Below are 16,159 nucleotides of genomic sequence, written 5' to 3' on the forward strand. Positions count from 1 at the left end.
GGGTAATAAATGGTGGGTGCCCTGATGCTATAAAAAACAAACTAACCAGAGTCACCCGTAACACTTATACGGTGATCAGTGGTGAAAGGGTTAACTAGGGGCAATCAGGGGGTTCAAATTTTTATTAGGTAGTATATGGGGGTCCCTGGCGCTATATAAAAACCTGACGGGGAACCTAAATAACTAACTGGCTAACCAGCGTCACCAGTGACACTTATACTGTGATCGCTGGTGAAAGGGGGTGAAAGGGTTAACTAGCAGCAATCAGGAGGTTAAAACCATTATTGGGTAGTATATCGGGGTACCTAGCGCTATAAAAACCTGGCGGTGAACCTAAAAAAATAACTAGCTACCTAGCGACACTGATGCAGCGTTCAGAAAAATTATCGCTTAGTGACACTGGCAAAAGGGGGTGAAAGGGTTAACTAGCGGAAATCAGGGGGTTAAAACCATTATTGGGTAGTATATCGGGGTACCTAGCGCTATAAAAACCTGGCGGTGAACCTAAAAAAATAACTAGCTACCTAGCGACTGTAGCGACACTAATGCAGCGATCAGAAAAACGATCGCTTAGTGACACTGGCAAAAGGGGGTGAAAGGGTTAACTAGCGGCAATCAGGGGGTTAAAACCATTATTGGGTAGTATATCGGGGTACCTAGCGATATAAAAACCTGGTGGTGAACCTAAAAAAATAACTAGCTACCTAGCGACACATGCAGCGATCAGAAAAATGATCGCTTAGTGACACTGGCAAAAGGGGGTGAAAGGGTTAACTAGCGGCAATCAGGGGGTTAAAACCATTATTGGGTAGTATATCGGGGTACCTAGCGCTATAAAAACCTGGCGGTGAACCTAAAAAAATAACTAGCTACCTAGCGACTGTAGCGACACTAATGCAGCGATCAGAAAAACGATCGCTTAGTGACACTGGCAAAAGGGGGTGAAAGGGTTAACTAGCGGCAATCAGGGGGTTAAAACCATTATTGGGTAGTATATCGGGGTACCTAGCGATATAAAAACCTGGCGGTGAACCTAAAAAAATAACTAGCTACCTAGCGACACATGCAGCGATCAGAAAAATGATCGCTTAGTGACACTGGCAAAAGGGGGTGAAAGGGTTAACTCTAGGGGCAATCAGGGGGTTAAATCTTTATTGGGGGGTGATAGGGGGCTACCCTGGACCTAACACTAACTGTCCTGACAGTTTTTACTGTCACAACTGACACTGAATGCATTGATCAGTAAAGAAATGATCAATGCAATCAGTGACACTGTGACTGGGGGGGGAGGGGCGATCGGGGGGGGGTTTGTGTGCCTGTGTGTACCTACATGTCAGTGTAGTGTTGGTGCACACTTACTATTAGTCTTCTCCTCGTAGTCCGGTCAAAAAGACCGCCCCGAGGAGAATGACATCACTTCCTCCTTCCTGTGTAAACAATACACAGTGGGAGGAAGCTTCTCATTGGCCAGGAGCGATCCAGAGGGGGTGGCCGAAAACCAACGGCCATCCCCTCATCACGGAGCGCTCCTGGAGCGAACCGGACCGCCGTAACCAGCGGGAGGGGGTCCGATCGGACCCCCCACCCGCTGGAAGGCAATCACGTACATCTACGTGATTGTGCCTGCCTGTGCCATTGTGTTGACGTACATTGGCAATACGGCGGTCCTGAAGTGGTTAAGTATGTCAGATAGTTACATACACGTTAAAAAGCCCACAGCAGGTGCATGCTATTATGTATCGCTCAATCCGCCAGCGTAGTTTCACTATTCATCCAACTTCCCCACACCTTATCAAATTTTTGTGGTTTGCTCTTGCTAATGTTTGTAGCCTTGAATAAGGGTGCAGCCCTATTAACCATACCCTTACACGCTGATACAGATGGAGGATTAGGCTAAAGGTTGTATTTTTAAAAGTGAAATTGGTTATTATCAATATATGTTCAAAATAAAGGTCTATATTTTATATGCCTTTTGCAGGCTGGAGATGCATTATTTCCCACTGATGAGCAAGGACTTGTGGTCCAAAGTGACACAGACTTCTTGGACACATGGGAGGTAGGTGTTTGCTTCTATCTCATCAAATTGTACATTTTCAGCTTATGGATGAATGGATACTTTATGCTCCTTTTGGGAGCTTCAAAACTGGACAAAACGTTAAAAGTAAGTTACGAGCTGAGACCTGTTTGCTTGTCTTATCTTTGTCTTGTCTTTTCCCTAACTCCCTCCCCAGGCAATGGAGGAGCTTGTGGATGCAGGGTATGTGAAAGCCATTGGAATATCTAACTTCAACCATGAACAAATTGAGCGGTTGTTGAATAAACCAAACTTGAAACACAAACCAGCTGTCAACCAGGTGACTGATATCAGCAATAGGAGCATTAGAACGGTACTTTTTTTGTCTGTCTACATTAATAACTCATGGTTTTTGTCTTCCAATAGTTTGAATGTCATCCTTACCTAACCCAGCAGAAGCTTATTGATTACTGCCATTCCAAAGGCATTGCAGTGACTGCTTACAGCCCCTTGGGATCTCCAGACCGACCCTGGTAAGACGGATCCTTGTGATTTTTGAATGCATTCTCTTCATTTTGTAGACTGTAAAATTAATATATTCTATTTAATCGTTATTTTCAGCTTTAACCACATCAATACTGGGCACTTTCACCCCCTTCCTTCCCAGATCAATTTTCAGCTTTCAGCGCTCTCGCACTTTCACTGACAATTGCGAGGTCATGCAATGCTGTACCAAATGAAATTTTGATAATTTTCTTCACACAACTAGAGCTTTCTTTTGGTGGTATTTATTCAGGACTGTTTTTTTTTTCTTTGCGATATAAGCGTCAAAAGAGCGGACATTTGGAAAGAAAACAATATTTTCTTCTTTCTATTTTAAAAGAAATCCAATAAAATCGAATTTTCTCATAAATTTAAGCCAAAATGTATTCTGCTACATGTTTTTGGTAAAAAAAATTCAGTTAAGTGCATATTAATTGGTTTGTGTGATCACGGACAGATGTACACAAATGATCATGTACAGGTACCACTCAGTGCAATACCCCTGCACAGAGCAGGTAAGTATAAATTTTTTTTTAAATAAAAAAAATGAAGGTGTACTATCACTATTAGTCATGAAGGCTCGGCATCACATGCGGGCACTCTACCTACGGTGGTCTGATGTTTTCAAGAAGCTATGTGCAATCCTTCCCACCAGCCATGATCTCTCTGCATTGCATAAGGAAGCACAGAATACCAGTGATGGAATTACTGGGTTTAACCACTTCAGCCCCGGAAGGATTTACTCCCTTAATGACCAGGCCATTTTTTTTGCAAAACGGCACTGCGTTACTTTAACTGACAATTGTGCGGTCGTGCAACGTTGTACCCAAACAAAATTGATCTTTTATCCCACAAATAGAGCTTTCTTTTGGTGGTATTTGATCACCTCTGCAGTCAGTTTAGGCTAATATGTATTCTGCTACATATTTTTGGTTAAAAAAATCACAATAAGCGTATATTGATTGATTTGCACAAAAGTTATAGCTTCTACAAAATAGGGGATAGATTTATGGCATTTTTATTATTATTTGTTTTCTAGTTATGGCGGTGATCAGCGATTTTTAGCAGGACTGTGACATTACGGCGGACAGATGTGACATTATTACAGTGATCAGAGCTAAAAATATCCACTGATTACTGTATAGATGTCACTGGCAGGGAATGGGTTAACACTAGGGGGCAATCAAGGGGTTAAGTGTTTCCTAGGGAGGTGTTTCTAACTGGGGGGGGGGGTATTTACTGACTGGGAGTGCAGAGTGATCGCTGTTCCTGATCACTAGGAACAGACGATCACACTACTCCCCTGTCAGAATGGGGATCTGCTGTGTTTACATTGGCAGATCCCCGTTCTGCCTCTCTGAGGAGCAATCGCAGGTGGCCGCCAGAACTGTGCATTGGCTCCACCCGCTGTGTGGCAGGCTGGTGTGCAGTGTCTCCTGCACAAACGATGTATGAGTACGTTGTTTCGTACAATAGGGCCGCCCTGCCACAATATATATGCAGTGGGCAGTCATTAAGTAATTAAAACAGGTTAATTTTTTTTTTTTTTTATTCCTTAGCATCTTAATAAAGGAAAGGGATGATCAAAGTAAAATATTAGCAGATTAAGCTTTAGATTTAATTCTAAATAATGCATACAATTTAATTCTTATAGGAATTTTATTTATTGTAACAATACTTCAATTTTACCCGGGTTTCCTAATCTCAAATTAGATACTGTTCAGGTTCATGGCGCCGTCAAATATCTCTGAAGTAGCCTTTATGCTCTGGACTGTGTGTGTCTTTAGCCCCCTTTAGATCAACACCCTTACCTGCTGCTATCACTTTTTTTTGTGATATCATTTCTATAAATTTGAGAACTTAGGTTTGTAGTCATAAAATTCTTTGCTTTACATTTTCTTTCAGTAAGCACAATTGCAAAATTGAACCATATCTTGTTTTTAAAGGGCCAAGCCAGAGGATCCATCCCTTTTAGATGAACCAAAAATCAAAGAGATTGCTAATAGACATAAAAAGACATCTGCCCAGGTGAGATTATTTTGATTAATGACGGTACCTTTGTTCATATAGAGGGCTTCAGATACGGCTCTTGACAGCACCAAGGGCCACATATAATGTTCAGTGAATATAATGCAGGCATGTTACAAGAGATGGTCAGAGACTGCAAAAATGCTATAGCAGTTGAAGACTGGGGACACGCTTCAAAAGACCAGTCACTGGAGACACATTATATGAGACTGCTAGACATCACAGCTCTCCAAATGTACACCTTTAGAAATCAGGGCTTCCACAATTTTGTTTCCCTTAAAAATGACTTGTAACTTATTTGGTTTTTCAGTGGGCAAGATCTATTATCAAAGATCAGTGGGGGGGAAAAGAAAGTAGAAAGGGACAGACAACACAGAAACAAATACGATAGTGTGAAAGAAATAAAACATGCTATTTAACTAGAACCTAGTCTAAAGAAAAGTTTTCTATCTCTGCCTTGAATAATAAGTGCCTTGGCAAAGGAAAACAGACTATTGTCTGCAGAGCCCCTGAGACCTGCACAATAAGTGACAAGGGACTGCAGGTTGGGCACCAGGGATTTAGATGAACCAAAATCAGAGATTGCTGCTAGGCATAAAAAGACATCTGTCCTGTTAAAGTGGTTGTATACTCGGAAGAAACGCTGAGGGAGCATGTCGGCTCCCTCGGCGTGGAGCGGTGCATACTAGCCCATTATTCCTTTTGCTTTGAAGTTGGTAAAAAAAAAAACATTAGCGGGTTTACTACCGCTTTAAGATTATGAAGACACATTAGCTAATATGATTTACATTTCAGGTTCTGCTCCGCTTCCCAATTCAGAGGAACTTGGTTGTTATCCCAAAATCTGTAACTCCTCAGCGCATTGTGGAGAATTTTCAGGTATGGAAACTTATGTTTGTATTTTTGGGTTAGTCCCGTTGCCTGTGTAATATACATTTTTATGAACCCTCATATTTCTGTCATCTGCAGGTGTTTGATTTTGAGCTGTCTAAGGAAGAAATGAAAGAGATAATGAACTTTGATCGGGGCTGGAGGGTCTGTGCATTGTCTACGTAAGTATTCATTTTGCTTTTCCTGGTCATTTTTCCTTCGCTGAAGGATCTCATTGTGAACATTGAAAATAGATTGGAAGAGGGATGAGGCAAAGTTGGTTTTATCCTTGAAACGTATGATAGCTTACCACATGGCTATGGATATCATAAGAGTTTTCAACCATGGCGATATGAATGCTTGCATGCATCTTTGTGAGCAAATAACGCTAAGCTCAGAAGTTCCTTAGGCAAATAGCATTCCAGTACTTACACTAGCTGTATTTAACCCCTTGCCGCCGAGCGTATGCAGATATGTGTACTCAGCTTCCGGGGGTTATACCGGGATGATGCCTGCAGTTGCAGGCATCATCCCGGTACTGATTTCTAGAGCGGGCAATTTACTTTCCAGCCATAACAACCGATGCGGCTAAAAGCCGCTCGGCTGTTATGCAGGAGGGGGCGTCCTCTCGCTCTTACCGGGGCTCCCGTTCAATCGGGAGCACCGATGCACAATCCGATGCCTCTGGCGGCTAGGGAGGGACTGGAATGAAGCCGTAAGCGGCTTCATTCCAGTCTCCTAATTGTAAACACAGAAGTGACGTCACTTCCGTTTTACTCGGCTGACAATGGCGCCGGATTTAAAACGGCTTTCTGAATACTTTGAAGTGTAAAGGAGGGATGGGGGGTCTTTTAGACCCCCCCCCATCCCGCCATAAAGAGTACCTGTCACCACCTATTACTGTCACAAGGGATGTTTACATTCCTTGTGATAGCAATAAAAGTGATCAAAATTATTATTTATTTATTTTTTTTCTAAACATTATTAATTTTAAAATAAATAAGAATTTTTTTTTTTAAAGCGCCCCCGCAAGCTCGCGCAACAAAGAAAACGCATACGGAAGTCGCGCCCGCATATGTAAATGGTGTTCAAATCACACATGTGAGGTATCGCCGCGATTGTCAGAGCGAGAGCAATAATTATAGCACTAGACCTCCTCTGTAACTCTAACCTGGTAACCGGAAAAAAAATGTAAAGCATTGCCTATTGAGATTTTTAGGTACCGTAGTTTGTTGTCATTCCACGAGTGCGTGCAATTATAAAGTGTGACATGTTTGGTATCTATTTACTCGGCATAACATTATCTTTCACGTTATGCAAAAAAATTGGGCTAATTTTACTGTTTCGTTTTTTTTTAAATTCATGAAAGTGTCCCTTTTCCCAAAAAGTTGCATTTAAAACACCGCTGCGCAAATACCGTGTGACATAAAATATTGCAACAATCGCCATTTTATTCTCTAGAGTCTCTGCTAAAAAAATATATTCATATAATGTTTGGGGGTTCCAAGTAATTTTCTAGCAAAAAATATGGATTTTCACTTGTAAACACCAAATGTCAAAAATAGGCTTAGTCATGAAAGGGTAAAAATGGTTTATAATGAATATCTAACTAGATTAAAGGTTGATTATTTCTGTTTTCCTGATGTTTGGTTTTCTTAAACTCAGTTTTTACTCTTTACCCAGCATCAGTAGCTTAAAAAAGTGGTTTGTTCCTTCTTTTATGTTACACAATGCTCTGCCCTAAATTACATTTTGAAAGATTTGTTGCTTTTTTGTATAAAATACATTTGCCTTCTTTCTTGCCCTACAGAGCCAGAAAACATAAGGACTACCCGTTCATTGCTGAGTATTGAGTGGATGTGTCTCTGGTAAAAGCCGTGGTTGTGTTCTTGCGTTTTCTAGTCGATGTCTAGCCTTTGTTATGTAGAATGCATAGTTCAGCAGTCAGGAGTGAAGCCAAGGAGGGACTGCATCATCCGACTGATCCATTTCTCCAAAAAACAAAAAGTGCCTGATTCAGGAATATATGATTGCAGGTTGGGAGGTTGCCTTAACATAATTTCTATAACAAACTAACTGAGCATACAAAAGCCTCCTGTTTGTTTTACAGCCCCCACTCCATTCTTTTTCACTTGAAGGGTTAATTAAAGTAGTCATATTGAAATTTGAGCAACATGCTGTCACCACACTCCAATTTACTCCTCCTGCAGGGAAAGCACTTGCCAGCAACTCCTCTGACAATTAGCAGTTATTTAGATTTGCTTTTGCAAATACATACAATAAACTTGGCTTCTCAGATTGTTTCATTTTGCATTTTCTTTAAATAAAAATAAAATAAAATAGTTGTACTGGGGTGTCTGCAGCTTCTTATGTTCTTGTATGGAGCAGAACAGGCAGTTCTATCTAGATTTCTTTTGCTAACACTAAAAGTAATCTCTGTGAGCAAAAGATGGCTCATGAAAAAATTGGGGAATGGGGAAGCACAAGATTGGATGTTTGAAGAAAAGGTTAACCACTTCAATACAGGGCATTTATACACCTTCCTGCCCAGACCAATTTTGAGATTTCAGTGCTGTCGCACTTTGAATGACAATTGCGCGATCATGCTACACTGTATCCATTGTATCATTTTGTACCCACAAATAGAGCTTTCTTCTGGTGGTATTTGATCGCCTCTGGGGTTTTTATTTTCAGCTAAACAAATAAAAAAAGACCTAAAATCTTGAAAAAAAAACATGTTTTTTTTTTGTTTCAGTTACAAAACTTTGTAAATAAGTAAGTTTTCTCCTTCACTGATGGGCACTGACAAGGCTGCAGTGACGGGCACTGATAAGGTGGCACTGATGGGCAACGATGAGGTGGCACCAATGAAGATAGGTGGCACGGATAGGCGACACGAATGGGCACTGATAGGCGGCATGGATGGGCACTGATAGGCGGCATTGTAATTTAAAGTATTGTAGGGATGGATGCCAATCAGTGCCAAACAATAATGCATGCCAATCAGTGATGCCCATTATGGGCACTGATTGACATTCATTATGGGCATTGGCTGGCATCCCTGGTGGTCTAGGGGGGCATACCTGGTGCTCTGGTGGCGTCCCTGGTGGTCCAGTGTGGGCATCCTCGGGGGGGCTGTGCTGATAATCGATCAGCACAGACCCCCCTGTCAGAGGAGCAGCCGATCGGCTCTCCTCTACTCGCGTCTGACAGACGCGAGTGAGGAAAAGCCGATCACCGGCTCTTCCTATTTACATTGTGATCAGCCGTGATTGGACACGGCTGATCACGTGGTAAAGAGTCTCCATCGGAGACTCTTTACCGAGATCGTAGTTACGGGGTGTCAGACTGACACCCCGCAACAACGATCACCGCGATGGGCACCCCCGGGGGCGCGCAGCGGGTTAATATCCTGATCATGTCATGTGACGTCCGGTCAGGATATTAAAACCACTTTGCCACCGTCATTTTGCTATATGGCGGGCAGCAAGTGGTTAAAGAACTGGCCAAGCTTGACACCAGTGAAGTCAGGACTTTTGATCTGCATAACTAATGTGAGTAAAAGTATATAGATACTTGTAAATTAACAAAACAGGCATGCAACCAGTATTTCTGAGGCAAGCCATAGATTAATCCATTTTTTTCTCCTTTCACCACAGGTGGAAGGAAAGAAAATTGCTAGATTCCCCTATTAACACAGTAGGTGTTGTTGGTACAATTCCTTCAGCAGAGCTATTGTGTCCTTTCAGCAGGGTGGGGCCTTCCTGGCAAGCAGAATACAATGATTGCTGCTAGCGGCTATGGCTGCCACATCTGTCTTGTACAGAGTGGCAGGAAAAAGTGTGACCTCTTGGAGGGCGCATACATGGGTTGAACCAGTTTCTTCCATCCATCACAGCGCTACATGTTGGCTGACGACACCTGGATCTATAAAGGGTCAGAGATGCTTCATCTCCCCCTGGATACACTTCGCTGGAGCACTACAAGTCCCAGGTTTGACTCCTTTTGGACTGTATTATCCATGTTGGGTATTGTATGCAAAGGGAAATGGTACCTGCATCCCAATGAAAAATGGAGCACTCTGGGTGTCGATATCTTTGCATCCAGATAAACAGAACATTCTATTGTCTTTTATTTATTTTAATTTTTTTGTAGTCCTAAGATGCTGGGGGACAAAGCTCTTCACAGTTTAAATGTTTTTTGTGGTACTAGGCTTCACCCGAAGTCGACAGCCATGCTTTGGCAATGGGAGTCTCCACTTTGTGCTTCCCAGGGGCCCAAAGAGAGGTCACACAACTTCTGAGTCTACTATTTGAATTCATCAGCTTATTTCACATGCCTACGGTTGGACAAGCAACCATGTTTTCGGTAGCAGAGTGTCCCTCTCTTGTGAATCCTGCGGACTCGGTCACTCTCTATGTTTTCAGCTGCGTGTTCAGTGTTGTGGCCTGGGTTGGCCATGGCCCTGGTGTCTTTGCCGTTTACCTGATGGGCCAAGCTTCTGCAGCAGGGTTTGAACACTGGACATGTAATCAGGTGCATGTGGATCTGGCGAACCAGCTGGTCCAGGGCCTGCTGTATGTACTCTTCAATTCCTTGGCGGGTGCTTTGGCTGCTGGCCAGTCTTCAGTATAGGTCTTAAATCGTCTTTGCTGATTCTCAGGCCCGTAGACTACCCTTGTTCCTGATAAGTAGCTCCTTAATCGGATTGTGTCCGATCACAGAATGGAATTTTTTCGCTCTAAGTTCATCCTCCACCTTCAGCCCTGTAAGGTGGAGGGCAGGACAAGTTTTTCTCTTATATTCACCGACCGACACAGCTCCTCTCTGTAACTAAATGGGTTGTATAGCCTGCCATTAGGAGAAACTAGGCAAAATTGTTACACAATACACAGAACTTTAATCCCGCCCCAGGGGGGCAGACCCCGTGCTGTCAACCCTCCCCTCCTGCTGCTAGCAGCTTCAGTTTTTATTTTGCCTAGCAAGGAGAATGACCTATGAAACCCTACGGGCCTCTCGGTCCATATTTTTACTGCAGGTTTGCTGCTTTTTGCGCAAGATGAGAGATCTTGAGATCTATCAACTGCCGGCTGGGTGACAGGCTGGTTAATGATATCCTTGTAGTCTCCCCAGTCCGGCCATCGAGCGTGAGCAGGCCGCAGCTACGGCTCGGCAGGCCATGACATACCTCATGCTCCAGAGGTGGTCGGTGAGCTTCAATGCTCCGGAGTATATATATGACCGGGCTACTGATGTCTGGATCACAGTATACCGAGGCCAATAGCTACCCTGTAACTGCGCAGGCGTAGGCCTGTGATGGAATGTCTCCCAGCTCTTCAGGACTGGTAAGTGTATGGCTCTCCCTGCTTCAGTGGGGGGAGCAGCTGGGGATTCCCTGGGGGGTGGATTCGGGGGCCACCTCACCTCCTTATCTTCTCTCCCAAGTCCCTATCACTCCTCCCTCCCCCTTCTGAGGGGGATGTCTGCATGCGCTGTGGGCGGTGTGTGTGTGTCGCTGTTTCTCACCTGTGGGGGCTCTGTGCGGCTGCTGTTCAGTCCTGGCCAAGGTCTGGGGTCCCAAAAAGCAGTTTTTGTGGAGGTTGTCTGTCTGTCAGCAGGCAGCTCGGTTTTATTTTTGCTCTTTTCACCGCATGGCTCCGTTCCGCCGGCCATCTTGGATTTGGGAAAGCTATAGATTCCCCTGGTGAGCTTCAACAGCCATTTTCCTTAGGATTCCTATTGATTACATTGGCGGCCATTTTGTGAAAGCCTGAATGCTTTCTTCACTGTTGTCCTCTTGCGACAGCATGACATGTACTTTCTCTTGTTACTTCCTGTATCTACTGTATGTGGGACACTGGATGGCTCTGTGCTGAAGCTGTTCTGCAGATCGTTGCACCGCTGTTGGAGCTGCTGCCGTTTTTTCTCCTCTCTGCAACTGGGAACCTCCTAGGGACTACAGGCACTGTTGTTGGCATTCACAGAACGCCCCAGGTAGCTCTAAGGACCTCCCCACCCCCCCCCCCCCCCCCCCCACGTGGCAGCAGCAGGAGGGTGCACACCTGTGCATGATACCCTGAAGATTCAGGAGCCAGCGGATTCCTCTGCTGATGTTCCGGTCCCTTTTGGGTCCCGCAAGCCAGCATGTTCACCTAAGGTGTTCCTGTATTTGACTTATTTTGACAAGTTCATCTACAAGGAATGGGGTCATCCGCAATGGACCTTTTCGGTCCCAAAATATTTGGCGGTACGTTACCCTTTTGAGGAAAGCCTTCTCAAAAAATGGTCGGCTCCTCCGGTCATGGACCCCCCAGTATCTAGGTTAAATAAAGTAACCACGATCCCGGTTGAGGGGACTCCTGCATTCAAGGATCCCACGGACAGGAAGGCCGAGGCTGTGGCTCGTTCCCTGTTTATGGTTGTGGGGTCAGCCGTGCAACCTTTACTGGCATCTGCACTGGTGTCGCAGACACTGACTGAGTGGGCAAAACTTTTGCACCGTGAATTGGGAGAGCAGAATAACTCCCCTGTCTGCGTGGAGCTAGCAGACCAACTAAGGCTAAGGAGCCACGCAGCAGGCAAGGGCCCTCTTTTTCCACTCACAAGTGGCTTTTTCGTCCGCCCAGTGCTTCGGCAAAACGCCCCCAGCCCAACAGGATGCCCACGGACGGTCAGAAGCGTCCCTGGAACCACAAGCCTTTGAACAAAAGTGCTACCGCATGAAGGTTTGCCCCCACCCATGTCCCGGGTGGGGGGTTGCCTTTGGGAGTTTGCAGGCCGGTGGACATCCCGGTTATGCGACCAATGGGTCTGCGATCTGATTTCCACGGTTACAAGATAGAGTTTCTCTCTTGGCCGCCAAACAGATTCTTCGCCTCCAGCATACCCGTGTCCCTCGTTCGCCGGGAGGCCCTGTTAGGGGCGGTGAGGGACTTGCTGTGTCAGGGGGTGATCGTACCAGTTCTGGATTCGGGAACGCTTCCAGGGGTCCTACTCAAATCTGTTTGTAGTTCCCAAGAAGGAAGGGATGCGTCCAATCTTGGACTTGAAGGCCCTCAATCACTTTGTGAAAGTGCAGAGGTTCAGAATGAAATCAGTTCGCTCAGTAGTCGCTGCACTCCATCAAGGGGACTTCCTGGCGTCTTTAGACATCCAGGATGCGTACCTGCACATACCCATATGCCTTCGGCATCAAAAATGTCTGCGTTTGGCAGTCGGGGAAGCTCACTACCAGTTTGTGGCTCTTCCCTTTGGCCTGGCATCAGCCCCCCCGAGTCTTTACCAAGGTACTGGCTCCAGTATTGGCGTTGCTGAGACAACGCAGGATCGTGATCATGGGTTACCTAGACAATCTCCTCCTGAGAGCTTCTTCCGCCTCAGAATTACTTGAGGAGGTGGGGATCACCTTGCAGACCCTACACGATTTTGGGTGAATGTTGAACCTCAAGAAGTCGTTGGTGGTACCGACTCAGCATCTGGAGTACCTGGGGTTACTGTTGGACTCCAGGGAAGCGAGGGTTTTTCTCCCCTCAGACAAATTGAGGACTCTCCGATCGGTGGCAAATCTACTGATGAGCCGCAAGTCGTCATCGCTCCGCTTTTGCATGCGAGTGCTGGGGCTCATGGTGGCCTCCTTTTGAGGCGGTACCTTATGCCCAGTTCCACAGGAGAGTCCTGCAGAAGGAGATTCTGATGAAGTGGGACAAATCTCCGTTGTCTCTGGATCGGCAGATCCAGGTGAGCCAACTAGTCAGGGACTCCCTGAACTGGTGGTTGAGGTCCCCGGAGGTTCAGTCCGGAAAATCGCTCCTTCCTCTGACATGGACGGTGATCACTACGGACGCCAGTCTGTCCGGCTGGGGTGGAGTGATGGGGATTCAGTCAGCTCAGGGCCTTTGGTCGACGGAGGAATCCAAGTTGCCGATCAATCTGCTCGAATTGAGAGCGATCAGACTGTGCCTCCACACATAGTCGATGAGTCTTCAAGGGCGTCAAAGCAGAATACAGTCAGACAACGCCACTGCTGTGGAGTACATAAATCACCAAAGAGGAAGAAGAAGCTCAGCCGCTGCTCGGGAGGTCGCTTACATACTTCGGTGGGCAGAGCGACATGTACCGGCCATTTACATCCCAGGGTGGAAAATTGGCAGCCGTACTATCTGAGTCGACAGATGCTGGACCCAGGAGAGTGGGCATTGCATCCAGAGGTGTTCAGGCTGCTGTGCCTGAGGTGGGGCACACCAGATGTGGATCTACTGGCCTCCCATCTCAATCGGAAGGTACCGAGATTCGTGTCCAGGACCAGAGATCCGTGGGCAGACGCGCTGGTGGCTCCATGGGATCAGTACCAGCTGATCTACGCCTTTCCTCCGCTAAAACTGTTGCCACATCTGCTTCGCAGAGTGGAAGCCGAGGAGATTACAGTAATTCTGATTGCCCCAGATTGGCCTCAGCGGGCCTGGTGGCAGACGCTCCCTGGCGTCTGCCATTGCGAGAGGACCTCCTATCTCAAGGTCCAACCTCTCACCCTGCTTTACCATCGCTGGCTTTAATGGCCTGGCTGTTGAAAGCCAGGTGTTGAGGAACCGGGGTCTGTAGGACTCGGTGATTCCAACTATGCTGAGGGAGCGGAAATCTTCCAGGAAGATATACCATCGTACTTGGAAGGCCTATATCTCCATGTGTGAGGAGAAAGGGTGGCATCCACGCTCCTTCTCTATATCCAGGATCCTGCTGTTTCTTCAGCAAGGGGTAGACCAGAGGTTGGCGTTGAGCACCATCAAGGGACAAATTTCAGCTCTGGCTGTATTTTTCCAGCGACCCCTAGCGTCTCACTCATTAGTGAGTACCTTTTGTTCAGGGGGTACGACATGTAGTCCCTCCGGTGCGTCCTACATTACCTCCGTGGGATTTGAACCTGGTGTTGTCGGCGCTTCAGAAGCCGCCGTTTGAGAATATCAGGGAGATTCCTCTGTTGACCCTTTCACAGAAGGTGGTCTTTCTAGTGGCCATCACATCGGCCCAGGAGGTTTTCGGAACTGGCGGCTTTGTCCTGCAAGTTGCCTTATCTGGTCATCCACAGGGATAAGGTGGTGTTGCATCCGCAACCGGCCTTTCTACTGAAGGTGGTTTCGGCTTTTCATATCAATGAGCAGCAGGAGGAGGGTTGATAGCACGGAGTCCGCCCCCCCTGGGGCGGGATTAAAGTTCTGTGTATTGTGTAACAATTTTGCCTAGTTTCTCCTAATGGCAGGCTATACAACCCATTTAATTACAGAGAGGAGCTGTGTCGGTCGGTGAATTACAGAGAAAAGGATTTTACGGTGAATACAAAAATCCTATTTTTTCCTGAGGGTGGCCCCAATCCACACCGGCTCTGAGGGTGTTACTCTAATCTGTTATGGTCTCAAAAGAGGACAGGGTTAGTCTCTTTCTGGGTCTGTAGGCCCTGAATTACTTGGTGCTGGTTCAGAGGTTCCATCTGGAATTCATTTGTTTCGGTGGTGCCCTCCCCTTTTCGAGGGGAGATTTTAGCATCCGTAAACATCATGAAGAGAGAAGAGACATCAGCGTTTTTTTTTTTTTTTAACACTTTGCGTTGGGGATGCACATCTATTTAGGACATTCCCTTCGGGGTGGTCTCCCTGGGTGTTTTCCAAGTTGCTGGCCCCAGTCCTGGTGTTTCTGAAAAAACGGTGATTGGTAACTGGGTTTTTGGATGACCTACACTTGCGGTCGGACATTCAGATCTCACGGTCGGATGTAGCTCTCGTGATGCGCTCCCTGCAGGACTTTGGTGGGGTCCAGAACCTCAGGAAGTCTGCCCTGTCTGAGAGACTGGAGTGCCTGGGCCTCTTTCATGACTCAAAGCAGGCCAAAATGCTTCTCGTGGTATACATTTACCAGCGGCTTTGGATTTCTGTCCACCTGCTCCTGTTCCACTAGCAGTCCTGAATACAGGCTCTGGGCCTTATGGTGTCCAGCTTCGAGGCGGTCCCAACTGCACAGTTCCACATGGGAGTTCTGCAGCAGGAACACCTGCCTCCATGGGAATAATCTACAGCCTTATTTTTCAACCAGATTAGTCTGAAATGGTCTACTAGTCTATGGGCTTCCCACGACTTGCAGTGGGCAGACCAGTTAGATCTGGCTCTCCGCTGTGCACATTCCTGACATTGTGAATTGGCAAGCGGATTCCCTCAGCTGTCCAACACTGGATTGGGTGATGGGGGGCCCTGTGCCTGGATGTGTTTCATCAGATCTGCCTATGCTGGGGAACCCTGGATATGGATCTCCTGCCGTCCTGCCCAGTGAGGAGGTGGCGCGGTTGAGGCGTGAGTGCGGGTCCCCCATGCAGATGCAACAGATGCGTGGTGGCCTTGTGGGACCAGTATAGTATCATTTACACCTTTCCTCCTCTCTAGCTGCTCCCTTGTCTACTGCACAGGTTTGTAGGTTTGAGGGCGATGGGATTCTGATCTTTCTGGTGGTTTCAGACTGGTCTGTGGTACTCTGACATGGGCCAGCTGGTCATGGACGCTCCCTGGAGATGCCTCTTCGGAGGACCGCCTGCCTAGAAAAAGTGAAACCATACGTTGTCCCAGTCATCACTGCCCAGTTGTGGGAAGTCTGACTGGCATGCAGCGCGACAGGAGGACAAAACCTTGGTGGTATCTATGAACAGTTATTTATAAATAGTGGATA

At 46.4% G+C, this 16,159-nt stretch overlaps 1 protein-coding gene across 1 annotated transcript in view; it reads left to right on the forward strand.

Moving 5' to 3' along the window:
• The window catches only part of LOC143960488 (aldo-keto reductase family 1 member B1-like), a 30,159-nt gene extending 22,356 nt beyond the window's left edge, over positions 1-7,803 (forward strand). The window contains exons 4-10 of the mRNA XM_077469135.1: positions 1,979-2,056; positions 2,232-2,354; positions 2,441-2,547; positions 4,504-4,585; positions 5,381-5,464; positions 5,555-5,637; positions 7,266-7,803. Coding sequence (XP_077325261.1) covers positions 1,979-2,056; positions 2,232-2,354; positions 2,441-2,547; positions 4,504-4,585; positions 5,381-5,464; positions 5,555-5,637; positions 7,266-7,308 — 600 coding nt within the window. The 3' untranslated portion in view covers positions 7,309-7,803. The remainder of the gene's footprint in view (positions 1-1,978; positions 2,057-2,231; positions 2,355-2,440; positions 2,548-4,503; positions 4,586-5,380; positions 5,465-5,554; positions 5,638-7,265) is intronic.
• The last annotated feature ends 8,356 nt before the right edge of the window (positions 7,804-16,159 follow it).

Source organism: Lithobates pipiens, unplaced genomic scaffold (assembly GCF_037356315.1).
Source record: "Lithobates pipiens isolate NorthernLeopardFrog02 unplaced genomic scaffold, aLitPip1_a1.2 Scaffold_8, whole genome shotgun sequence".
NCBI lineage: Eukaryota > Metazoa > Chordata > Amphibia > Anura > Ranidae > Lithobates > Lithobates pipiens.